The sequence below is a fragment of the Lycorma delicatula genome, chromosome 3 (assembly GCF_047948215.1).
Source record: "Lycorma delicatula isolate Av1 chromosome 3, ASM4794821v1, whole genome shotgun sequence".
Classification (NCBI taxonomy): domain Eukaryota; kingdom Metazoa; phylum Arthropoda; class Insecta; order Hemiptera; family Fulgoridae; genus Lycorma; species Lycorma delicatula.
Window position 1 is genome coordinate 182,332,207 of NC_134457.1, and position 27,241 is coordinate 182,359,447.

Below are 27,241 nucleotides of genomic sequence, written 5' to 3' on the forward strand. Positions count from 1 at the left end.
GAGGATCAGGGTGTGGAGGGAGCCAACAATGTAATCGAGGTGATGCTCAGCAATAGCAACAAATGGGAGTGTGTCTCGACTAGTATCACATCAATCATAGGAGAGAAGGCCAATGAAGAGAGGCGACGACAGGCTGAGCAGATGCGGATCTATAGAGACTTGGAGTTCGATGACGGGTGATCAAGGGAGACCAGCTTCTGGGGGTGGCGGCGGGGGCTCCTCGGAGTCGTCGCTCGTCGATCATCCCCTGGGGACGTCTTCTGGTCACACGGATTCGGATAGTAGAGCGCCTGGGTGATTATGCAGAGGCTGTACATACCATATGGCTTAGATCCGGCCCCTGCATGATAGGAGGGAAGGATTTTAGCGGGTGAGAGCTCCGCACTGCCGTCAGTGCGGGCCTGACGGCGGCTGGCAGAGCTTTGTCCTACCCGAACGGAAAGAAAAAAAAAATAAGAGATAAAAATAAATAAAACTCTGGTTTTGGTTAAACCAAGATACTCGAAAATCAATATTAATTTTATTACTTAGAAAACTCCCTTTGAGAACTTTTACCTCCGGGACTACGGTTAGATATTGCTTCAGAGAATGAGATGAATGATTTGTAGTGTGTGTGTGTGAAAATTCCATGCCTTACCGGGACTCGAAACCGGGACCCCCGGATGAAAGGCCGAAATGCTGCCACTCGCGCAACAGAGGCCGGCTCATTAGAAATATAACATCTTGAAACAACCACCAATCACACAGAAAATTAAGAACCCAGAAACATCATTAAGGTTTTATCAGAATATTTTTAGCCAAATATGTAAAATGGGAAAAGAAGTTGCAGAAAAGCTTCTATTCTATGAGATATATAACATAATTAACCTTAAAATGTTTAGATTAGTAAATGTTATTATGTGCTGCATATATAAGAATAAAGTAAGCTAAAAGATGGGGTTATGAAAAAACTTTTAGGAATAAAAGTTAGGCAATTATTAGGTCAGTCCAGGAAGCAAAAAATGAAGTACAAATAATGTTTAATGCGAAGAGGTGCAAATTAAATAATTTTAAGAGAAAAATCTAGAAAGAAACTAGCTTAGATCCCTCATCTTTATTTTATAACGATGAACGGCGATTAGTGGAATTAGCGACCCAAACTACATCATTTCTAATCTGTTATATATTCTTGAATGAACGTTCTCTATACTGACAACCGTTTTTTTTTTTTTTTTTTACGACTGATTCATTAGCTCGTACAACTTTACTCAGAGAAATTCTTTTTTTTTCACATCGTCATGACAAAGAGTGCGAGTATCTCTGAAATTATATTTAACCTATTCATTATTCTCTTCATGTCCATTATTCAGTGGATAAGCCTCGATAAACTAGAAAAAATTGTTTTCTAGTATTCACACCGACTTAGGATAGAATAATGTTAGATATGTAAACACCGACTTACCCGTTATTCTTAAAGCAGTCACTAAACGTTAATTAACGGTGCTATCAGGCAGAAAACACCAGTTAGAAGCTGACCAATCATCCGCTTAACTATAAATTCACATGTATGAGACTATTAAATAGAATAATAATAATAATAGTAACAAGAACTATCGTTCACTTTTTTAAATAAAAATAAAAGTAAAATCTTCAGAGTTATCGAACGTTTCCTAGTTGACTTATCACTGAACTACTATTGTTTTAAATCTTATTAAACTTGGCACAAAGTCAGAGTGAAGTATTTGACTACTGCCAAAATCTAAGAGAAATATTTTGTTCTCACACAACATGACATTTTTGGCAATTTAAATGAAATATTAAGGAACTTCAAGAGATATTTCTGAAATCTCAGTGTGAAAAATCAGGCGTTTTGTAAATCGCGATGCTTACAGTTTTTTTTTATCTTTCATTCTACAGATTTTCTGAATAATTAAAATTAAACTTTAACCCATATACTAGTATTTAAGTTAAAGTTTGTAATATGGTAATAAAATTCTATTACGAAATAAAAACTTGAAGCCTTAAATAAAAAAGCCAAATAGATATCTCCAAATATGAAATGAAATGACGTAGAAGAGATAACTTCATAGAATATTACGCGTAATAACTTTTACAGAGTTTCCCTTACAGTTATTTTAATTATCAGAATGTTTAATATTATTATTTCGTTCAGCAATGAAATGTTTTTTTTATAATATATATTGAATGATTTCTTTGATACAAAAAAAAAAATTTAAATACTAAACCATTTTTAACTTTATCCATGTAATGTTTTAGTATTATTAAAAATTCCAATTACTTATTTTGTTTTATGTTTTTTTGAAACGGTAAATTCCTTGTTATATTTTCGAATGTTTACTTAACAGCTATTTTTGTTTAGCTAGAAAATCTTTATAAGAAAACTTATATTGTAAGATGTTTTAAGTTGATTTACGTACTAAAACTAAAAAAATATTGCAAATAAAAATAGATACATACAATACACTACTGAATTTTTTAAGAACTTTATTTTGTATCATTTATTTACCGTAGATTTATCGTAACCAATTCTGGCTAAGAAAAATGTTCGTTTCATTTTCGAAAAAAGATTGGAAATTTCCTTAATACTGAAATACTTATTTTAAAAAAACACTATTACGGTAAGTTGAGGAGGTTCCGGAAATTTAACTGAATTAATTAATAGATAGTATAATGATAACTGAAACTTTAATAATAATTTTAAAGCAAAAATTAACGGAAAACGTTTGGTAGGAGAAACAGGATTAAAAAATAAATTTAAGTTATCTATCCTCAGGCAAACAAACATTTTTAATTAATTACTGAAGTTGAACTCAATTTATTAAAGTTCACTGTAAAATTAAAATAATACTAAAACCTTCAAGTCAAAATTATTGAAATGTTAAAAATAAAAGTATCAAAAAATAAATTATCAGTTTAGATTCAGTACTTTGACTCCAACTCTGTGTTTGACAGATTATTCGCAAAATAAAAGAAATGAAAATTTAATTATTTTAATATTCAGAAATTATATTAAATTTTTTCACAGTCTCACAGTATCTTTAATAACAAAACGAAATGAATTTTCTACGACATTAAAATATGTCACATTCTATATTAACTGTAATAAATATCTATTTCTCTATACGCAAAATTACTTTCATTAGTAGAAATTTAAAACTAGCCCGTATTCATTAAAATACTTTTTTTTATCTTGTTTAACTTCCGGGACTACTGTTAGGTATTGCTTCAGAGAATGAGGTGAATGATACTTAGTGTGTGTGTGTGTGTGTGTGTGTGTGTGTGTGAAAGTGCCATGCCTGAACGGGATTCGAAACCGGGACTTCCCGATGAAAGGCCGAGATGGTACCACTCGCGCAACGGAGGCCGGCTCATTAAAAATACTTGTAGCTAAATATATTCACATGCTATTTTTTAAGCTATAAAAATGAAAATTGTTATTAACTCTGACTTTATAAATATTTTTTTAACGGGAAAATTAAAATATTTTTGGATGTAAAACAGAAAGTTTATATATACTACACGATAGTATTTCGGTGCATATGCATAATTGTTTTTTTATTCTCATCCCAATAAACAGCAATGATGCAATATATTATAGTAAATTATTAAACATTTGTTTTTACTTTCTAAGTCTTATATCTTAGATTAAATATGGTTTGTTGTAAATAAATTTTAGAACTTTATCATGATGTTGGTGAAACGAAAATTCATTGTTTCAACTAAAGTTGGTGTTCTAAAACTTAGGTTAACTAATGTTAGAAGTAAGTTGAAACGGTTAAGTACAGAGAATTTGAAAGTATAGTTAAGTAGGGGGTAGAGTAAGCACCGCCTAGTTCAGCAAATCAGAAGGAAGTGTCGCTGATTTATGAATGGTACTCTGGCAACCTGCTTGGATTAACAAACAAAGCTACAAAATTCATGTTTTCTACATACATATTTTAATCTTTTTCATTTTTATTTTATTTTACGTTATATTAGCTATATAAATCAACTACATTTTAAACAATTTACTACAGTAACGTTGTTTTTTGTTCGTTTAACATAGTACCTATTTTTGTTGGTTTAATTTATTTAGGGAAAAACTTCACATTCAATAGAATTTTAAAAATATTCAACTTCTGGAAATTATCATAACATACCTATACTTAATATTTACCTTTATATTTTTATCTTCTTTTTCATATAATACGGTCACGATGAATGATTATGATAATTATAACCAGTGCTATTCATCAGTGATTACTTGCGTATTCTTTCACAGCTGGCTATACCGTACGATTCAATGCAGAAATGGCCGTAGGTGTAAAATTATATTGTTTGATTTTACCACATATAAAAAGTTAAAGTGACAATGGAAAGAGACTTTATAGCCTAGCGTGTGATTATTTATCTTATATACAGCCGAAAGTTTGTCTGTTTTTTCCTTGATGATTTCGGAACATAAACTTGAAGTTTGTGCGTGAGATATGAAAAAAAAAAATTGTAGCGAATGAAAATTGCCATGCCTAACCGGGATTCAAACCCGGGACTTTCGGATGAAAGGTTGGAACTTTACCACCTTTCCAAAACCAAGACTGACAAATTATTTGTCAGTTTGTTGTTATCGCATCATGCGACAACCACAACCGACCCAGCGATTGCTTTCAGATTTTCAGGATAGATTCGTGTAATCTTAAGGAATATTTTAAGCCATAGACCCAGGCTCAGCACCCTTGGTGGTGAAGTTATGATTCAAAGATATTCATTGAAGAAAAGCGAATTAATTCATTTACATCATTATTATATTTCTGTTAACATGGCAATAGAAATAATTAATGAATTTTTCGTCGTCAAAGATGTGTGTATTTCAGTAATGATACTTATTACTATATTGCCTCTTGTAATTTAGGCTCTCTTTCCCGTTTTTAAAAAGCCTGAAATACTTTAACTGTTAATTATCTGTATTATTCTTAAAACTGTGAGAATAACTGCGAGAATCCAAGGGGTAGAGCCCTCTGAATATACGTGAATGATGACCAAAGCTAACTCTGTGGCCTTGTGGCCGCGGGGAGCTCCTGGGTTGGTCCGGGATTCACCCCGACCTACCTGAATCCCGAAGAGCCCTAAAATAATGGGCTCTGTTTTTTTTTTTGTCTTCACTCATTTGACTGGTTTGATGCAGCTCTCCAAGATTCCCTATCTAGTGCTAGTCATTTCATTTCGGTATACCCCCTACATCCTACATCCCTAACAATTTGTTTTACATATTCCAAACGTGGCTTGCCTACACAATTTTTTCCTTCTACCTGTCCTTCCAATACTAAAGCGACTATTGCAGGATGCCTTAGTATGTGGCCCATAAGTCTCTCTCTTCTTTTAGCTACATTTTTCCAAATGCTTCTTTCTTCATGTATTTGCCGCAACACCTCTTCATTTGTCACTTTATCCACCCATCTAATTTTTAACATTCTCCTGTAGCACCACATTTCAAAAGCTTCTAATCTTTTCTTCTCAGATACTCAGATTGTTCAAGTTTTACTTCCATATAAAGTGACACCAAACATATACTTTCAAAAATCTTTTCCTGACCTTTAAATTAATTTTTGATGTAAACAAATTATATTTCTGACTGAAAGCTCGTTTCGCTTGTGCTATTCGGCATTTTATATCGCTCCTGCTTCGTCCATATTTAGTAATTTTACTTCCCAAATAACAAACTTCTTCTACCTCCATAATCTTTTCTTCTCCTATTTCCACATTCAGTGGTCCATCTTTGTTATTTCTACTACATTTCATTACTTTTGTTTTGTTCTTGTTTATTTTCATGTAATAGTTGCGTAGGAACTATGAATTCATTGTTTCTATTGAACTATTCATTGTTTCTTCTAAATCCCTTTTACTCTCAGCTAGAATTACTACATCATCAGCAAATCGAAGCATCTTTATCTTTTACCTTCCACTGTTACTCCGAAACTAAATTGTTCTTTAATATCATTAACTGCTAGTTCTATGTAAAGATTAAAAAGCAACGGGGATAGGGAACTTCCTTTCTTATTACGGCTTCTTTCTTATGTTCTTCAATTATTACTGTTGCTGTTTGGTTCCTGTAAATGTTAGCAATTGTTCTTCTATCTCTGTATTTGAACCCTAATTTTTTTAAAATGCTGAACATTTTATTCTAGTCTACGTTATCGAATGCCGTTTTTAGATCTATAAATGCCAAGTATGTTGGTTTGTTTTTGTTTAATCTTCCTTCCACTATTAATCTGAGGCCTTAAATTGCTTCCCTTGTCCCTATACTTTTCCTGAAACCAAATTGGTCTTCTCCTAACACTTCTTCCACTCTCCTCTCAATTTATACTGAAGAAATGAAAACTGAGTACGCCTTTTCCAAAATAAGGTTACTATTAGAGGTATATAACGTAGTAATCCGAGTTAATTTTATTACGACTTAAGAATTTAAAGTAATGCAAAATTTGTTCACTTTCCTAAATTTTGTGCCAAAACAATAGAACAACGCAATTTCATATATATTTGAAAATACATCTAAAAATGTTACGCCTACATAATATTATGCAATTATGTATAAGTATTCAATAATGCAACGGTCAATATTATTAAATCAACAAAATAATAATTAAAATTCAACAGAAAGGATTGTTACATGTATAATACTACTCTAAGTACCCATGTATTACTAATCACAAAGAAAATAGTTCTTCGTCGTATACAAGCGGTTTTAGAAACATTATAGTCAAAACCAAACATCCTAAATATTATAAACTGCTGTGCTGACTCATTAACTACTGTCTTTATAATATAAGTTTTAATAAAACCGTTCATCACTTAAAATGTTTCGAATATATATAAATTTAAGGTAGTAAATGATTAACAATTTCATAAAAAATAACCCTGCGATTTCCTTAACAATATTGCATACTTCAGAAACGGTATAAGAATTTTCATTTTATTCAACTCGTTGCCTTGTTTTTCGAAACAATGTGTTCATGGTCTTTCATGAGTCATGATTAACAACCTAAATTATTTTAACAGTTTATAAACCCATCCTTAATTCATGGAGAAATTAACTCTCGATTCAAATCAAACGCTGCATACTTAAAAACACTGGTTTGATTATATATTTTTTTTTTATTTATACGATCGTACAAGGAAGTATTATAATAGCAAAAAATTTTTCAGATTTCAACGGAAATATCAATTTTGACAATCCCTGAATCCATTTTGACTTGTTTCGGCGTGACGTCTGTACATACGTACGTATCTCGCATAACTCATATAGTTTTTTGGTTTTTTTTTAACCTCTGGGACTACCGTTAGGTACTGCTTCACAGGGTGAGATGAATTATTTTTAACGTATGTGAGAAAATGCCATAACTGACCCGGAATTCGCTACCACTCGCGCCACGGTGGCCGACATCTCACATAACTCAAAAACGATTAGCTGTAGAATGTTAACATTTTGGATTTAGAATTTTTGTAACATCTACTTGTGCACCTCTCCCTTTTGATTGTAATCGACTGAACCAAATGTGTCCAAAAAAAAGTCCAAAAATCCAAAAAAAATTGGATTTTGAACTTTTTCTTAACTGAAGTAATAAGCCCTCGTTGAGGGCTATTCAACGATATATAATAAGTGGTATTTATTTCCATTGGTTTCAGAGTTTTAGCCAAACGAAATTGTAATTGATGAAATATTTGGGTCTTACAAGAGGAAGGCACATCAGAAGTCATTTCCTTTTTTTTAACTTAAATACATACATACATTTTTAATTTAAAGTGTTGACTTTAATCCTAAAAATTTGTATCTACCTCTGTTACATATCACACTAGGATTAATGAAGAATTTAGTCAAGGTCATACAAAATACTCCTGCTTTCATGTACTTAAAACTGAAGTTCCCTAAAATTAGTGCTGCAAAAATTAAAGAAGGAATATTTGTGCGTCCACAAATACAATCACTAATGCATGATGAAAAGTTTGAAGAACTATTAAATCCACTAGAGAAAGCAGCTTGGCAAGCATTCAAAAATATTACTCAAAGTTTTTGGGGAAATAGAAAGGCGGAAAATTACCGTGGTATTGCCAACGATCTTATAACATCCTATAAAAATATGGATTGTAATATGACTTTAAAAGTACAATTCCTGCACTCGCACCTAGATTTCTTCCCGGAAAATCTTGGCGCAGTGAGTGATGCTCAGAGGGAACACTTTCATCAGATTTCAGCTATTGAGAAGAGGTATCAAGGCAAATGGAATCCTAATTTTCTGGCTGATTACTGTTGGACCATCATGGGATGCTCCACAGGTTAAATATAACAGAAAATTGTCATTTCTTACTTTCAAGGCGAGTCAAATGTTTGAATAGTGTGTAGTTAAGAATGCAGAAAATATTAAAATATTTGAAATTATAAATGCCTTTCTTTTCTTTTTCGTGTTTGCCCTCCGGTAACTACCATTCAGATAATACTTCAGAGGATGAATGAGGATGGCTGTCATTGTATAAACGACGGCACACCCGTTTATGTAGCAAGAGGCCACCACCAGTCGGTGCTGGATTTGACCATCCTGAATAATAGATGGAAAAGTGAACAATATGACTGGATGGTCCTCCTTGACGATATAGCTAGTGATCACCGCGCAACGATACTAGAGCTGAGAGATGTGAATTTTTAGCGAGTGGAGTATCCTCCCCTACCAAGTTTTTCAGCGGAACAAATTAAACTAATAGTCAATAGAACAGATGATAGACTAAAATACAGGCAGCAGCAGACCCCTGAAGCTTTATCAAATATAATTAAACAAGAGAGACAATAGACTGGCAAGTAATGCTGCAAGGAGACGTAATGTATATTGGTGGACGACCGAGATCGGGAATATGAGACAAGAGCTCCAGTCCCTTACGAGAAGAAAACAGAGACGTCTCAGAAATGGTAGGGAAGAATACCATGATATAGGAAGAAGGTATACTGAAACTAGAAGGGCCCTCAACAGAGCAATTAAGAAAAGGAAAAGAGAGTGCTGGAATAATCTCTGCAGTGAGATCGATACTGACCCATGGGGCCAAGCTTATCGTATAGTAATTAAGAAGTTCGGCAGACGATTACCTATTTTGGATAAGGCTAATGCTGTAATACAGTTGGCAAGATTGTTCCCTAGCATGATAGCTGATGATAGTGGACCCACACCATGTGAGAGCAGGAGATTTACTATAGATGAACTGCAACTAGCGGCCAAAAGTCTGGCTTTAAAGAAGAGCCCTGGACCGGACAGAATCCCTGCAGCGGTGATCAAAGGTTTAGTCCAGAAGACTCCCTCAGAAGTATTTGAGGTTGCCAGTTACGGTTTGTAGAGAAGACTTTTCCCCGCGTGTTGGAAAGAGGCCAGGATGGTGCTCCTTCCTAAAGGTGCACCCATGGAGGAGGACGCCACTTACAGACCCCTGAGCCTATTGAATACCATGGAGAAACTCGTTGAAAAAATGCTGGCGGGCCGTATTATTCGGGAACTAGAACAGGGAGTCGGGATAAGCCCAAACCAGTATGGTTTCTGGCGGGGGCGGTCCACTGTGAAGGCCATCTGTAGGATTTCGGACTGGGCTAATGAAGTCAGAAGAGGCACATGCCACACAAGACGCATTCCATTAATGATTCACTTGATATAAAGAATGCCTTTGGCTCAATCAGTTGGAGTCACATAAAAAGGGCAATGGCCACAAACGGATTGAGCCCTTATATATGTAAGCAAATCGAGGACTATCTTTCCGATAGAAGATGTTTGATTGAAGTCCAGGAAGGAAGAATTCATTTTGAGATGCAAAATGAATAAAAAATACAGAATTCATTTTGAGATGCAAAATGAATTCTGTCTTTTTTATTTAAAGGTTTTTAGAACCTTTAGTACCTTTTATGACTAGTCGGGAATCCAACTGGAAGAAAATAGCGTGTTACACCAGACAGATCTTATCGCAGAAAAACATCGACGAAAGGAGACTGGGTTTTTGATTTAGGTTAGGGAAGGGAGGACAGCGTCAGCGGGGAGGGCCGGCATGCCGACGTGTGGCGGTTCCAATGAGCCGCTGGGGACTCCTGGGGATATAGTTTAGGGAATAATAGAATAATAAAACACAAGATATAGAGAAAAGACCTCGACACCACGTCACGACACTCCAGGTATGGCGTAGTGTCTGAAAGGGGCATATAAAATAAAAGATTACTCTCAAAAAGAGCTACCGGTAGGCCGACCTGCCATCAAAGTATATAGCTGGTAGGCGGGAAGGCCTATTTGAGTATAAAGACACTCCCCTGGGTGGCGTAATACCAACAAGTCGGTCCGGCCCAGGGGAACTGAGAGAAAAAAAAAAGGATGAATGAGGATGATATGTATGAGTGTAAATGAAGTGTAGTCTTGTACAATCTCAGTTCGACTGTTCCTGGGATGTGTGGTTAATTGAAACCCAACCACCAAAGAACACCGGTATCCACGATTTAGTATTCAAATCCGTGTAAAAATAACTAGCTTTACTAGGACTTGAACGCTGGAACTCTCGACTTCCAAATCAGCTGATTTCGGAAGACGCGTTCACTACTAGACCAACCCGGTGGGTTGAAATTATAAATGCCTATCTCTTGGAAACCTTACGCCATGGGAAAAACCGATATCAGATTTAAATCAGGAGAAAAAAATTTATCAGAATCACATATTTTTCTTCCTCAGACAAAAAAATGTATTCCCCCCGTGTTATTAAATTCTGATTGTAAAAAAAAATACGATAAATAATAATTCAATAATAACAATAAAAAGAAAAATGTCTGAAGTTATTAATGAAATTAAAGTTTATGTACTTTTCATTAAAAAAAAAATATATATATATACGCAATTTAATAGGCGCCTACACGGAAGTTATGTGATGGCTATATCAGATTTTTTTAGATAGACTTATTTATTAGATTACTCGCTATATTCAAAGTAAAATCGAACGTTAACAACAAAAAAATAAATAAACAAAAAATACCTACAATATACCTGAAGACCATATTTTAAGGACCCTATATTTTTATTCCTTTTTCGTATTACTCATGAACACGTATAATATAGATTATACGTGTAATTTGATAATTAGGTAGCTAATATTAAGTAGTTAGTTTGTTTAAAAATTGCGGATATATATTTGGATCTACGTGCTAATAAACCTTTGATGATATTTGTCATCTAATTCCTCCAAAAAAGTATCCTTACATTTGACCAAAAATAAAAGATATGATTTATATTATAAATTATTATTTTATGAACATTATAATTATTGAATTATCATAGTAAGGAAACTAATTATCATTCAAAATCTTGGTAACACGAAATAAATGTATTTACCATTGTTACACGAAAATAAACAGTTTAAAGTTTAGCTTAAGCACAGTTGAATAATTCTTTTTTATGATGAAAGAAGGTTCCAATCTGAAATGTTAAAAAATGTGGTATATAGTAACTTGAAAACGTTAACTTACATTTTGCTGTCAGCTTTCTTTGTACTTTGTCAGAAGGGCAATTACAGTCTCGTAAAGGATTGTTGGAATTCCTTGCTCAGGATATTTCTTTTCAAACCGGCAAACTCTAGTTCAAACTTTTTATCCTTTTTTTTTCCTTCATCCGTCTTCTTCCTACACTTACTTATGTTATTAAGTTTAAGCGCAAGAAAAAACAACGTAATTTTTTATCAGATACATAAACTAGAAGAAAATTTTAATAATATTAACTACTAGAAGGCTTTAATTGATTGATTTTATTTAATTCAATTAATATAAATTAAGATTATTCATGTAATTTTATTACAGTAACAGAAAATTATGTTATTCATGAGTTCTATAAATATAAATATACATATTATATACTAGTAATCCTTTATCGACTTCGCTCTCGCAATACGGTTACTTGTATTTCCCGTCGCAGTCAGGAAACGTTAGCCTGTCTCGCTCTTTCCGTTCAGCAAGGGGCTCTGCCTCCTGAACCCCTTTGTGTTCATTAAATTCACGCTTGTGAAAACAATGATGTTAAATGAAAATTAAAGCCTGTTCAATTTATAAAAAATATCAGTGTACTGTAATTTCTTCAGAGCAACAGTCTAGTCAGTATAGGACCCGAAACTTTGAGAGATTTGAGAATGTGTTACTCGTCCCTCATACGGGTAAAAATGTATGTTTCCCGGTTCTTAGCCCTACCTGACAAACACCACTAGGAGGTGAATGTGCTTCGTCTCTCATTCTTTTTTTTTTTAATTTTTTAATTACGTTTATTTTATGCTTTTAGTCAAGCAACCAGAGGTAGATGCAAGAATCGCATCGTTCATATAATAATAGTGGATGTGTTGGTTTAACCGCCACGCCGTACAACATCGCATCCCTTAAAAAAATCGAAATTAAAAACGAAAATATTTTTTTAAATATTTATCTGAAGAGTATTTGCAAGTCTCAATCTAGAGAATATGTCGTTTAGTATAGTTGGAAATTTGAAAGATTTGTAATCATTGTTCAAAGTTTTTTCTTTTCTTCACTTCTTTTAAGGTCGATTTTTGAAAATTCTACAAATTACTTTTTAGATAATTGCATAAAATTACACACACCAGAAATGAAGTTGATATCTTCATTTTTTATTAAGAAATTAAAAAAAAAAACAACTTGGTTTCAAATAAATTTTAAATACAATTTTAACCCTTTAACCTCGGAATTTCAAAAAATCCTATCTTTGTTTACTCTTTCACTGTAAGAAGAACATGTTTACAAATTTTCATCAATTTATCTTCAATACTTTTTGCTGGGCGTTGATGAATCAGTCAGTCAGGACATGTTCTCTTATGTACATTTGAATTTTATGAAATCTTATGTACATTTTATTTAAATTTGTTCTATTAAAAAAAAAGAAAAAGAAAATTTACTTTGAAGTTTTGTAGGCTCAATTATAAGAGGTATGGTTTTTAAGTACCGTTTTGATAAAATTTGTAGCTGCAACGCGGCTGTCGCCGTTTCGCGCATTTTCACTGAGTAATTATTTATGTTTGCTTGATATCACTGATCTTTATATAACTGGATAGGGGATCCCATGTTTTGGAATTGGTAAAATTTGAAGCATAAACTAGCGCCACTAAATGAATGGTAGAACTAAATAAAATGAAACGACGCATGCAGAGAAGTAAGTGTAATAGTAGGGATAAAACCACGTTTTAAACCGATGAAGTAGAAGTGTTCGGATTTCGTATTTTTAACACTGATCTCTATATAAATTTTCTACAACTGTCCGTAAAGTTCTGCTTGTGTTGCAAAAATGACCGTTCTTTTGGTTATCTGACTTAAGTAAAATAAACATCCTTACCACCACGATTATAGTTGCGCAAGTGTACAATGGTTTTATTTAGTTCCCAGCCGCTCATTCTGCGGCGCTGAAGTATGCTTCAATATTGAACACTTAATTGTTTTTTACGCCAAGTCCCTTATCCGATTATATAGAGAGATCACTGCTTGATACCAATGATGAAATGATAAATGCCGAAACATCCTGTAAATTTGACTATACTGTGTTGCACAATCAAAAACAAAAGGTGTGGCTTACACAGTACGGGAATAATTTTACTTACGACTTTGCTCGACCTCACGCGGCTCATCGGACCCAAGATAGCATATCGTAGCATACATACGTTGTTTTCGCTAGGAAGAAACTGTTCATCCGTCGTTTAAGTTTTTCCGACCACAATTTCTGACCACGTTCGGTTTCCGCAGTGCTCACACCCCACCTTTGAGTAGATACGCAGGATAATTCGTATTGTAACCAAATACTTAGAGGAGAAAAAAAAAATTTATCGCCTTTTTAGATATACAGATAGCGTTCAATAAGGTCTGCGTACCTGGTCTGCTATATAAACTAAAAACGAACTAACTACCTCAACAATTCTATTTGATAGTTTTTTGGACGGTCACTTTTCCTCGGTTAAATATAAGAGGTTTTATCTAATTTCATTTACACTACCTCGGGTATTTGCCAGGGCGAGTGTAGGGGCTTATCCTCTACTCCTTCTCCACTGAGGTCATTCCGGTAACGGACGATACCACTATGCATCGTTTGCCGATGATATGGCAATTATAGCCGTTGATGATTATCAACTCAAGCCACAACTAAATTTCACTTGAGGTTAGACGTTCTAGCTGAGTGGTTGAAGAAATCGAAAACAGAGTTGAATCAAGCGATGTCGACTCACATGTCATGCTCAATGAGAAGGGGTGACTGCCCAGAATCCATTTAGATGAGGGTTACATCTCGCGAGCTGAATTTGTAATATTTACATAATCACCTAGATCGTCGTTAACGTTGAATGTTTATACTAATGGAAAAAGGAAGAAAGAGCTTGATATAAAATTTAAGGAGCTCTGTATCTAATCCAAGCTACTATTTTACAAAGTGATCATAAACCCAATTTGGATGTAGGAATTCAACTATGGGATACAGGTATCGTACGATAACCGTCTAGCTGTTAACCTTTTCGACAATGGTGAAGATGTTAGACGGTTGAAGTGGCTACATTAATTAGACCTAGGAAATTAATAGTGATAATAAGGAAGAGGCTTCTATTCTTGAATCGTACATCATCTAATTATTAATTACTTAGATGATTATGTTTATGATTTCATTTTTTATTGTTACTTTTTCTTTTTCCTTGAGGTTTTCTTCATATTACTGAACTTTCACGGATTATAGTTTTATAGAATTGATCGGTACATATGATACGTTTGATTAACTATTTATATTTTTAGACTATTTAATTAAAATTTTTAAGGAAACTCCGCTTCCGTTGCTTATTGGGATGAAATATATTTATGGTATACCTATGAAACTGATTGCAGATATATTTTGAGATAAAAGAAATACGGATATTTTTTACAAAACAGTAGTTTCAATACATATAAAAATCGGTCATTTTATTTTATTTTTTGTTGTTATTCTAACTTTATGACTAGAGTACCTGTTTAATGGCGCTGTCAATTAATATTGTATATTTTTTCAATTTTCTTTTGAAATACTTTTTTTATTTACTTTTCCATAATGCATGATAACAATGATTTTTTACCAAATGAAATGGTTTTTAGAGCGTAATTTTACTCATTGTATTATAATAAATATATTTCTTAACCTGATTCATCATAGAGATATATCTTAACATAATTTTCTCCTTTACTGAAATCCTAAAGTGCAATTTGTTTAGAAGCCTGGACAGTAGTATTATTGAATTCAGATGTGTGCATTTACTGTTTATTAATAATTTATGAAAGAAATTCTATTTTAACTGTTACGTCCATTATAAATTGAAACTGTTCAATTTGTAAATAAAAAGCATGTACACTTATTCCGTTTCCTAGCTCTACTCTGCTCAACACGCGTTTCATGTTACAGATAATTACGTTGTATGAGCACATACAACTATGTTTATTATTATTACTGTAAATGTTTTAATCACGGGCGCGCGCGCACACACACACACACACACCACACCATGTGCGATTTTATTTAGTTCGATTTTCTAGTTAAGTCTAATCCTAAGTCTGATTTTATTCGGAATTTTAGATGCTTGACTACCGATATCGATCAAATATTCTACAAGTTATTATTAAAACTGTCCTTTATGTTACATTAAGCTGTGGATAAAAAAATATTTTTAATTTTTTTTACAATTGAGGGAACACTGTGCATTAATATAAATTCTAAAATCAGTTGTCTCATGATTCGATGAATGATATTTTTTCGTAAAAATTGTACAGACATATTTACTGGGACAATCTTTAACAAGGTGACAAAACGTAAGCAGAAGAAAAATTATTATTTATCAGAATTTCCCTGCGCTTACTGATATTTAGTTTTAAAGACCTTTGGCATATGTATAAAGGATGAGTTAATTTTCACATGGTACAAGCTTTTGATCTGATATAATATTTAAGTGACTTGTTTTTATAAGAAAGATCCATTGTTGTAGGTCGTTGATTGCTTATTATTGTAACAAAAAATGATGCAAGTTGTTAAGCTATGAATGAGTTGTGCAACTGAAATCTCATATAATCGTTTTCCAACAACGGTTTTCTATTGTCAAGAAATTTGATTAAATTTTGAAATTTAGGAAATTGAATAAAGAACAATTTTTCCTTCAATAACCTAAATGTAGTAGGATCTAATTTACAAGCTAGATATTGTGTTACAATAGATTCAAATACATCGATTGGGTGATTCATTGTCTTGAGAAATTTACATTTGAACCATTTCCGTTAATAAAATGAGAGATACTGGAAACGGACTCCCTTTGAACTGAATCAATGTATAGCATACTTTCTACCTTGCGAATAGCTATGAGTAGTCTGTTACTGTATCTATTTTTCAACAAATCGATTACCACTAAATAGATTTCGTTGGTAATGAGTATATTCTTTATCATGTCGTATGCAAAATCCTTTAGCGAAAATAAAAATAATGTAATTTTTTAATATTAGAAAGATCATTTCATGCACGAATTAAACGTTAAACACGGTAAAGTAATATTGCCACTTAAGGATATTTCCGTTAAATTTTGACAATTTTATTCGTGGCAAGTGTACGGGATTAGCTAATGCGAGACGTATTTCGATCAGAAAAATGATAATCGATTACCTTCCTCTAAGGAGACTACCTCCTTTAATCCACATTCTCAGGTTCACAAGTTATCCTCTATTTGAATTCTGCCGTTAGCGACATTCTCATCAGAATCTAAGTCTTCAATCTTCAACTGTATTGTACCGTATTTTTGCGATAGCTCCTCTATGTTTTCCAACATAGAGGATTTTTAATGAATATTTGGCATTAGTTACAGGGTCAAAATTGATAACAAATCTTTTTACCCTGGTTATGGATGAATTTATCATGTTTTCCCGTTAAGGTTAATAACTATGGTTGTTAGTCGAGTTTTGTAAGAATAGCGAATAATACTGTTTGCCGCAAGATAAGTGTAATGAGTAGTTGTATAATAAATACGTTTAGCTTAATAGTTACGTGTTGATCCAGTAGCAATTTTGTAGAGTTGATGTCCACCAGTATAAACAGATAACTATTTCCACATTTTGTACTTAATCAGTCAAGTATCCAGTTAAGTACTATTCTGCTCGGAAGACCAGTAATCATGAACGAAACTTGTTTCAGATTTAGTTTATTAGCTAATACATCGTAACTAAAGGTGTCAGATATATTAAGAAAGAAAACTATCATAACCTTTATAAGTTAGTTGTTAACTGCTTAGACAATTAATCATCGACGATTATACAATAATCTAGATTTGATTTTTTATATGAATATTCACATATTAATTTACAATAATTACTTATATACGAGCATTTTACATAATTTGTTTTATAATTTCAAGTTCACTTATTAAATATTATAAAAATACTAAAACAGTGCAACATATTATTAAATAATTAATATTGTACAGAAGAAGTAGATATGGTTGTTACAAAAGTTATTAAGTAAAGAAGAAATACATGAATTATGTTCAAACACTGGTACTGCCATACAAATGTATATACTCGTAAATTTCGTTCAAACCATTATAATACATTAGGTAAAATTTCCATTTCACATACGTTTTATACAGATCAGTTGCAACTGAATTTCTTCAATTTTTTCACTCAAGCAATCTTAATCCGACAAGAAATACGAAGAATTTGGTTGACCATTTTTTATACCTGGTAATTTTTTTTTCTCTATTTACCACATTCTAAAAAAATTAGGAAAGTTAAATGACGAAGAAAGGTATAAATCTTTTGCAAATTAACCCAATTAATCAGGTAAAAAATTTATATGTTTCTAATTTCATTACGTGTTTAACATTTATATGCCCTAAGGAAGTATCCAGAAATAATCCTTTTTTAAAGTGAAACTAAAGTTACTTCTTAGAAAAATGTATAACAAGCAAAAATATATACCTTATACGGTAATTTCAGTACCTTAAATTTTATTATATTTTAAATTAATTGTAGAATTTTTATAATACATCAGTTTGTATTTTTTTCCTTCTAACAGAATTCGTATTAGAAAGTATAAAAATCTAGAAGAAAGTAGCTTTTTAGTGAAATTATATAATTTTTTAATTATTTAGTTATAAAGTTCCTTTAAATTAGTTTTTATAATAAAGGAAATAATAAAAGAAAAAATGAATGTTTTTTTTTGTTTGTTTGTTAGTCATTGTTTAACATCAAAAAAGAAAAATTGTATTAAATTATTCCAGAAGTATGAGGATTTTTATTTGAGTAGCCTAACATAACATAAGTACGCAGACAATGAGAAAAGTTTTATGTAAGTTTTATTCATATATAAGCTTATTATTTAAATTTAAAATCTAATAAAGTTGAAATTTTCAACATGAAGTATGAACAAATTTTCTTTTACGCTATAAAAATAAGAATGGATATTTTCACTCGAGAATAAGCAAAAAAAAAGTATTAAATCTATTTCAATTTTATATATTTTTTTAAACCACTTGATGAAAAAGTGTTTATGAAAAGCGTATTATATTTGTCTAATGACGTAAAAGTTTTAAATAAAAACTTCTCTTAAGATATAATCTAATTTTAAACATTTATCATTACAGAAAAATGTTAATAGATAATAAAATAATAATAAAAAGGTTTCATTCTCTTTTACTTTTCCCATGAATTTGAAAAATATTTCACCCACTAAAAAGCCAGGTAAAACTTAACACTAACAATATTTAATTTTATGCAATAAATAAGTACCAAAATATCAGATTACAACCACTGAATTTAATAAAAAAGGTATTTTATTTCGTATAGCCTAATTAAAAAAAAAAAATCATTCATAAATTTTCAGAACGCATTATAAATATATTTCCGTATATATACACGTGCGTGCACGCGCGCACGTGTGTGTAAATATACTGAATTCAAACTAACAATTTTTTTTGTGACATGGTATACCTTTAGAGTGACATTTTAGGAGTGGATATATTTATGACCTGGTACGAAATCCTTTGTACTACGATGAACACAAGTTAGGTACGTAAGCTACTCTAATATTATTTCCACATATAGATAAAACATGAAATCCCATTAAAGCGTTTATTTAAAATGTCGGCTTCAATTAAGATTTACTATTATTTAATAAACATATCGTATGGATAATCTTGTCAATATGACAAAATTAAATCTAAATAACGAAATCGATTATTTTTATATTTATTATTTTACATTAAAATGAGTATTAGGCTGATAACATAATTATAATTAATGATCAATGAACAACCCCCTCAACACAACTCTAAACAACTAAAATTACAATTTTAGATGTAACATATTAATGACATTTTAAAATATTTAAGTAAAATTAAACTTAAATAATTTTTAAAACTTATTACGGAGTTCGTTTTCGATTATACTAAAATTAAAAAAAATCTTACATAAATATATTTTATTAAACATTCTATCACCTTTAAAACGAAGTGGCTGCATCTTCATCTTTCATTTTGAAGGTTTTGTGTTTGAATCCCAGTCAGGATTGGTATTTTCACATGCCATAAAATCCTCACGCACAAGCCTTGAGCTTGATCATCTTGTAGTGAATTTAAAAAAAATTAATTTTTTCTGCATTAATAAATTAAATTTTTATTACCTTTTCGATTGGAAAAAAATTTCAAGAGTCGTACACAAATGGAAAACTTTGGGTTAATAAAAAAATAGCAAATATTTTCACTAATTACTGTAGATTAATCGTCAGAATTCAGATTTGATTTTTTCGTATTCTTTGTTAAATTTTATCCTCAATTTGTATATATTATTGTCAGTTATTAACAAATAATTTTTATTTTATTTAACGACAATATATCATTGTCATTACAATTTTTTCCTTTGGCGCGAGTGGTGTATATGAACCCAGGACCTCCGGGTTACACACGGAGGTCCCGAATTCTTATCAGGCATGACATTTTCATACGCTAAAAACTTCCATTCAGACTAAATAATCATCTCATTAAATAAAAAAAATTCTAGCGACACAAATTTTTAGTTAAAAAAAAATATATAACTTCTCTTGACTTAAATTGTTTAAAAAAAAAAATATCGGTTACTTAAAGAAATAGTAATTTAAATTAAACTAATGATTTTTTCCTTGATAAACCGCATATATAATGTTTCCAAAAACTTAGGCAGTCTTTTCATGGATATATCTTTTAAAAGTAATGTTTTTCATATTAAATTTTTAAGAAAATAACTTCATACACCTTCTCGCTAAAATTTATTATGTTTTATATAGCTATTTTTTTTGCACGCGCCAGATGTTAGCTTATTCACTTACTAACAGCTGAATACTTTAGATTCCCATTAATACTTTTCATACAAAAGTTCTAACGTAGTTTAATTCTGTTTTAAAGCTAATAACAAACAATTACGTTACACAATGGGTAAAGGTATACACCCACAATTGGTTTATTAATTACCCAATTCTTTCTTGCATACCACTTTCCTTGCGTACTTGGTATACATTATAAAACAAAACATTGTAACCTTTCATCTTTAAACTGTAAATACGTAGGGTATGTACAATAGTACATTTCATGATTTGGCCAGTTTTTTACGTAGAATGTTTAATATAAATTATGGAAAATTGATAATTATTAGTAAATTGATATTATACAGAAGGCGGATACGTTTATTAAAATGTTACATTGATGACTATTTTGTTTTATATAGTGGTAATTAAAATAATTAAAAATATGAGTACTTACCGTTACTAACATGGGCAAAAACGTACAACGTCAAACCAGTTCACCTCTCAAGTTCAAGTTCACAAACAAGTTCGCCCTTTTGTTCTTCTCCCTCTTTTTATAAATTGGTATATAAACCCAAGTCAAGCATTTCTATACGCGTACTAATTTTTCGATATTCGTTCTTTTAGTTTTACCCACAACGTTTTATTGTGTTCATTTGAGCTCTCGTTATAGGATTATTGAAATGTTCGGAATGACTGATAGTTTCATCTGAAAAATGCTACCCGTGTAAACGTGTTATAGAAGTATAGGTTTTCCAAAAATCCGATATAATCTTTGAACCTCATTTAATACATAGTTTTCCAATTTTTGTAATAGATAATCCCCCATTCTGTCAAGTACTGAGTATTTCAATAGCTCTTTAGTATTGCAACAGATAACTCTGTAAACCAATTGTATAGATGTACAGTTCTGATATTGTATTTACGGGGTAAAAAACCGGTTAATTTATTTCATCATTAAAATTATTACCATATTTTAGAATTACGTGGATATACATTAGCAAAAACAGCCATTATCTTTTCCACTGACTAAGGTGCGGTACCCTATATCACTGCTTCTTCAAGAATTAGGCTTCTTTTTAAATGTGAAAAAGATATAACATTGACTATGTTCCCATATAAGTATGAACACACACACACACACACACGCGCGCGCGCGCGCGCGCATACCATTACCATTAAAACAGTAATCCTATAATCGTTATTTTTCAAATATTACACTCGAGTTTTAATAAATTATAAAGGAAATTTTACGTGGCTTGTCTCGATTGGAAGCAGACTAGCATTTTGAGACTGTATAAGATACTGAAAAATCTTTTGTAAAATTGTTAAAAAAATAAATAATAAAATATTTTTAATTATGACTGTATAACAAAATTGAAAAAAATATACGATTATCCATCCTTGATTTGTCTGTAGGCTTAAATGATTTTTATTCTGTAGATATTTGTTGTAAATCATATGTTGAAAATTCCCTTAAAAAAACTAATAATAATAATAATAATAAACCCTACAACAAGCATATACTGAAAGCAATATTACAAGATAAGTATAAATGTACCGGTTTAGTCAGAAATGACTATTATGTTTTCCAAATTAGGTATGATTATACTGAAGTTTCAATAAATGTAAATTTGCTTTATTTAGAAATTTAACATTTTACAATTATTCATTATAAATTAAATTGGATTTTACGGATGATGAACTCACATAACAATGACAGATATTACAGAATAATGGATAAAATTAACAGTAAGAATGAGTGAATTGAAAATCAAACATTACAATTGAAAATTCAAATAATTCACAAACAAGAGAAACATAATATTCTTTAACACAGTCTCTATACAACTTAAAAACACACAACTCTCTCCAAAGCCATTTAAACATCATATACATAATTCCTACTAAAATTAAATAAAGAATACGAGCGCCAATTGAAAATTTAGTTATTTATAAGAATTAAAAATTATGCACAAGTTATTTATACAAATTAAATATTATTTAAAATTGACTCTGTAACTCTGAACGTTTTACATGAGAAATACTACAAAAATCACTTTTAATACGAAATGATATTTAGGAGAGTAATGTGTTCTCTTTGTTCAAATTGTTGATAATTTAATCCTAAAATTTGGTTAGTTAATTTTTTAATTTTTAAATTCGTTCACGATTTCTTTATTGATCAATTATGCTTTGGCCGTTCATTATTGATAATTAGACATAGCATTGTAACTCACTCGTTTTCACCAAGAAGAAAAACTCAGTCAGTTACCCAGACGGTACAGTCGTAGTCAAAATTATTGAAAAGAACTTCTCCAGTTGCATTAGTTTTTAGGGAGTATATTTACAGTTTGATATAAATATATTATATTTATGTTATAAGATACATAATATAAACACAATTACACCGTAATTCGCATCTCACTTCTTTTGCTGACTGAATACGTACTGATGTTGACAGCACGAACCCAGTGTTTTTCCTGTTCAGCCTCCGGAAATCACCGTCAGGTATTACTTCAGAGGATGAATGAGGATGATATGTATGACTGAATTTGTAGTCTTGTTCAGTCACAAGTCGACCATTTCTGAGATGTGGGGTTAATTGAAACCCAACCACCAAAGAACACGAGTATCTACGATCTAGTATTCAAATCCGTATAAAAATAACTGCCTTTACTAGGATTTGAACGTTGGAACTCTCGACTTCGAAATCAGCCGATTTTCGAAGACGCGTTCCGTTCTACCAACCCGGTTGGTTAGAGTAGGAACCCATTTACGGAATGAAATCCTCACGTGCTACTATTGCTAACCTCTAACGAATACCTTAAAGCAAACTGTCCGTAGCCTGCCGCCGAGTGTCTGTCAAAAATTGAGTGACCAAAATCGAACAGCAGAAGTATATGTACAGTTTTTATTGTTTATCCTAGTATAGGATTATCTTAATTTTGGCTTTAATGATATTTTTTTTTTTTTTTTATTGTACATTAAGAGGAAACAAGTTTATTCATATTTTAAATAAAATAAAAATTAATTAAAACACTTGATGATGTATTAACAATTTTATGTTCAGAAATAAAATTAAGTAGAATTCGTAGAATACTTTTTCGTTTCTCATTTGAAATCGAATACAAAGACATCTTGATAAGGAAAAAACGAGAAACACTTCATTCTTGGTCATCTAGATTCAGTTTTTTAGATATATTACGTTAAGAATACGTCCTGTTAGAATAAAACCAACAAATAAAAGGAAATATTCCTAGACACGAGGAAAAGAAATTCGAGAGAGAAAAAGAGAAAGAGTGAGAGAATGAGTAAAAATAAGGGGATAAAACATAATAGGGAATATTGTCTACATTATAAAATAGTACATACAAATTTTATATGAAAAAAGAAGATAACACTTCAGTTATAAAAACAAGAAAGAATATAATTCCCATGAAATATTTCAGTATAAAAATTAAACACGTTTTTCGTTCCAGATAATGTTCTGAATAATAGAGGTATAAAATATCATTTAAAATAAATACTACGGATATTTATGCTGGAGGATTAAAAATTCACTAGAGAACAAAATAAACATGATAAAATAACTAAGAAAACACACAATTATAGATAAAAACAATTCTCTACAAAAACTTTGAAAATAAGTAAATAAAGAACTCGTTAAAAATAAACTTTATAGTAAAAATCTATTTTTACCAGTACTTAGTTTTGAATTCTAAAAAGAGTTTAAGTACTAAAAACAAGAGCGGATTTTTAAAACCCTATACTACTTTTAAAATAATTATGCTTTATAATGGTTTTATAAAGATATTTTCTAAATAAAAACAAAGGATCCTTAAGCTCTGACTGCACTTTTTTTTTAAAGAACCTTAATGGTAAGTTTATTATTTTAAAATTCTGTAGTATGTTATAGCGCACATTCATCTTCATTCCAATATGTTTATTTGGTTTATTGTAAAATAGTTATAGAAATGGTACTTCTATTTGAAGAAATAACATGAAAATTAATTGACACATACATAACAAACACTATCAGTTTACCCTTCAATCTAAAAATAAAAAATTACAATTTTTTTTTGTAATCTTTAAATAATTTGCATATATAATGAATAATATCTGTTGCAGGAAATAAACTACGATTCGCCACGAGGAGGAGTAAGTGTCATCACAGAGAAGGGCGATATGACGACCAGTTACTTGCTAATTCAGAAGGCTCAAGCAGCTGATTCTGGAAAGTATACTTGCAACCCGTCCAACGCAAATACTAAGACTGTCGTCGTCCATGTACTTAATGGTAATTATAATTTAATTTCATTATCCAAATATAATTAAAATTATATTTAGTATTGAAAATTTATTGGATATCCTAAATCTTTCTGTTTACATTAATTACCATTTTTAACTAACAGGAGGTAAAAGCCATAGATACGTACAATAATGCTATGTTATTATTCTTTTCTTGTAATAAATCTATATTTATATAAGACTTCTGGAATATCATTGTTTATCATTTTTAAAGTGAGTGACATTCAGTGAGTAGTTAAATTGACTGACATTTATTGGCGTAGCAGAGATTCATAGTCGGAGTAAATATTAAAACAACTCTACGCACAAAAAACAACTCAGTTTTTTATATACCTCCACATGAAAAACTAAATAATGTAATACTACAACTTTAAAATAATTCAAATATTCTTTAACTATTAATTCCTAATATTCTTAATTTTATATTTGAATAGAATTACGTAAATATAGGGAAAATAATTTTATTAATTAATAAAAAATAATAATGGTAAAAATAAAACGCATTTATTTAGTGCTGCTTCAGTAATACACACCGACCTTGATGTACAGAATTAAAAAACTGTATAAAGAAAGGTCGAAAACAGCATCCAAATAAGAAACAAATTTATAAGATTTGCCAATGACACTTTCTTTTTAAATGAACCTAGGAAAATCCTGCAAAACAATCAACCATTACTAATATTATTTTAAGAAAATAAAGAACAATGAAAGTTAGATTGTTTAGTGAAAAATAAATGATATAGGCAGTAAACGTGATAAAGATCGATAGATAATATAAGGCATTTGTAATGAACATTAATATATAAAAAAAGGGATTAAATTCATAAAGAAAAAGAATTTAAGCCTTGAAGTTTATTATTAAATAAAGAAAGTTTAACGAAACTATCATGGAGATGAACTAGATAAACAAGGAAGCGCTGAAAAAAGAGTGTACAAACTAGTTAAAAATCTAAAACTGGATGGTAATTTTTACGGGTAAAACCAGTGGATTCCTAAACTGTGCGCCGCGGCACCCCGGGGAGCCGCGGCCTCTTCACAGGGGCGCCGCGAAATATTGTAAAAGCTTCATAATTAATTGAACTAAGAAATTTATAATTATTAATTTAATGTTAATAAAGTAAAAAAATTATGAAGATACACGAATTTTATTTATTTTTATCTCTTACATACGAGTAGTCATAGTTTTACTTAGGGTAGAGCGCCATGGAAAAATTTTAATTGAAAAAGGGCGCCGCGACTAGGAAAAGTTTGGGTTCCGCTAGGTTACAAGTGATCAATAAAAACTTAATAATTAATAATGGAAAAAATGAAGAAATAATGATTACTAAATAAACAGTACTTGCGAGACACTACAAAATGTTTAACATATCAAAATAATTTAAAAAAAAAAATAACGATTCGTTTTAGGCAATCCAAATCCAAATCTTAAAGTTCCCTTAAAAGACTTTGAAATCTCTTAGAATTAGTTTACAACAAATATTAGTTTACATGACTCTTGTGTAGTTGGGTTGGATAAGATAAACTTTGCAGTTAATGGTTTCTCTTAACAAAAGCGTTGAAGTCAGCTAGTTCTTTAATAAGATTAATATCTTCGGGATGCCCCTCTAAGACTAAGTGGTACTCACTTTTCACAGTGAATAATTGCACTAAAAGCTGCCATTTATATTGATTAGAATTAGGAATTCCAACAACTATTATGTATCTATCAGTGTGTACTACATTTACATAATTATCGAAACTTATTTTAGTACTTTGACTAAATAATTTTAAATCCCAAAATTATATTTACTTTCAGTTTATACATAAATTTTGTTTAATCTTTTAACAATATTTTCAGTTTAATATTTTTATAAAAAGTACCAAAAAACATCCACTTATCTGAAGCAAACTCGAAAGGAATACTCAAATTTTTCCAATTTCCATTCCTAAGTTACCAACTAAATAATTAGCTAGTAATCAGGACAAAATGTTCTGATTCATTAATTTATTTTTAGAAAATCATCGTTAAATTAAAGAGTTCTTTGTTGAATTTATAAACTTATGCGCGTTATATTTTCTTTTTTAATGTTACATGAATCAAAAGATGGATAATCAAAAAGTCTTTCCTTATTTTTCTGTTCGAAATATCTTGATATAGCAGAGAAACATTAAACGGTATAAAAATTTCACCATTTTTTAACACATAATTATTTTAATTAATAATTGACAACAACAGGATATTTTAGAAGTATAGTAATGGGAATTATGATAAAATTAATAAGAAGGATTTTCCTAGTTTCATTGGAGTAAGCAAATAATTTATTAGCCGTTACTATAACTTTTCCAGTTCTCAGAAGAAACGTAAACCAATTAATTTGTTCCGACAAGATAAAAAATATATTATCCTCCAAAAATATATAAACTAAGTAATCAATTTTCATTTTTATATAACCTTTAATTTTATACGTTGAGGCTCTGTCCGTTTTTATGTGCAACAGATATGTTATTTTGGTTCTTTTCTAAAATCGAATTTAGTTTTTAAAATAATTATTGTAATTATTGATCATCTTGAATGACTAGAAAGCAGAATTGTTACAACTGGTAGAAGTTTTACA

At 30.8% G+C, this 27,241-nt stretch overlaps 1 protein-coding gene across 2 annotated transcripts in view; it reads left to right on the top strand.

Moving 5' to 3' along the window:
* LOC142322267 (zwei Ig domain protein zig-8-like) overlaps positions 1-27,241 on the top strand; it is a 694,854-nt gene that overhangs the window by 664,417 nt on the left and 3,196 nt on the right. For both annotated transcript variants that reach the window (XM_075361166.1, XM_075361167.1), the window contains exon 5: positions 24,468-24,636. In XM_075361166.1, the coding sequence (XP_075217281.1) occupies positions 24,468-24,636 (169 nt within the window). The remainder of the gene's footprint in view (positions 1-24,467; positions 24,637-27,241) is intronic.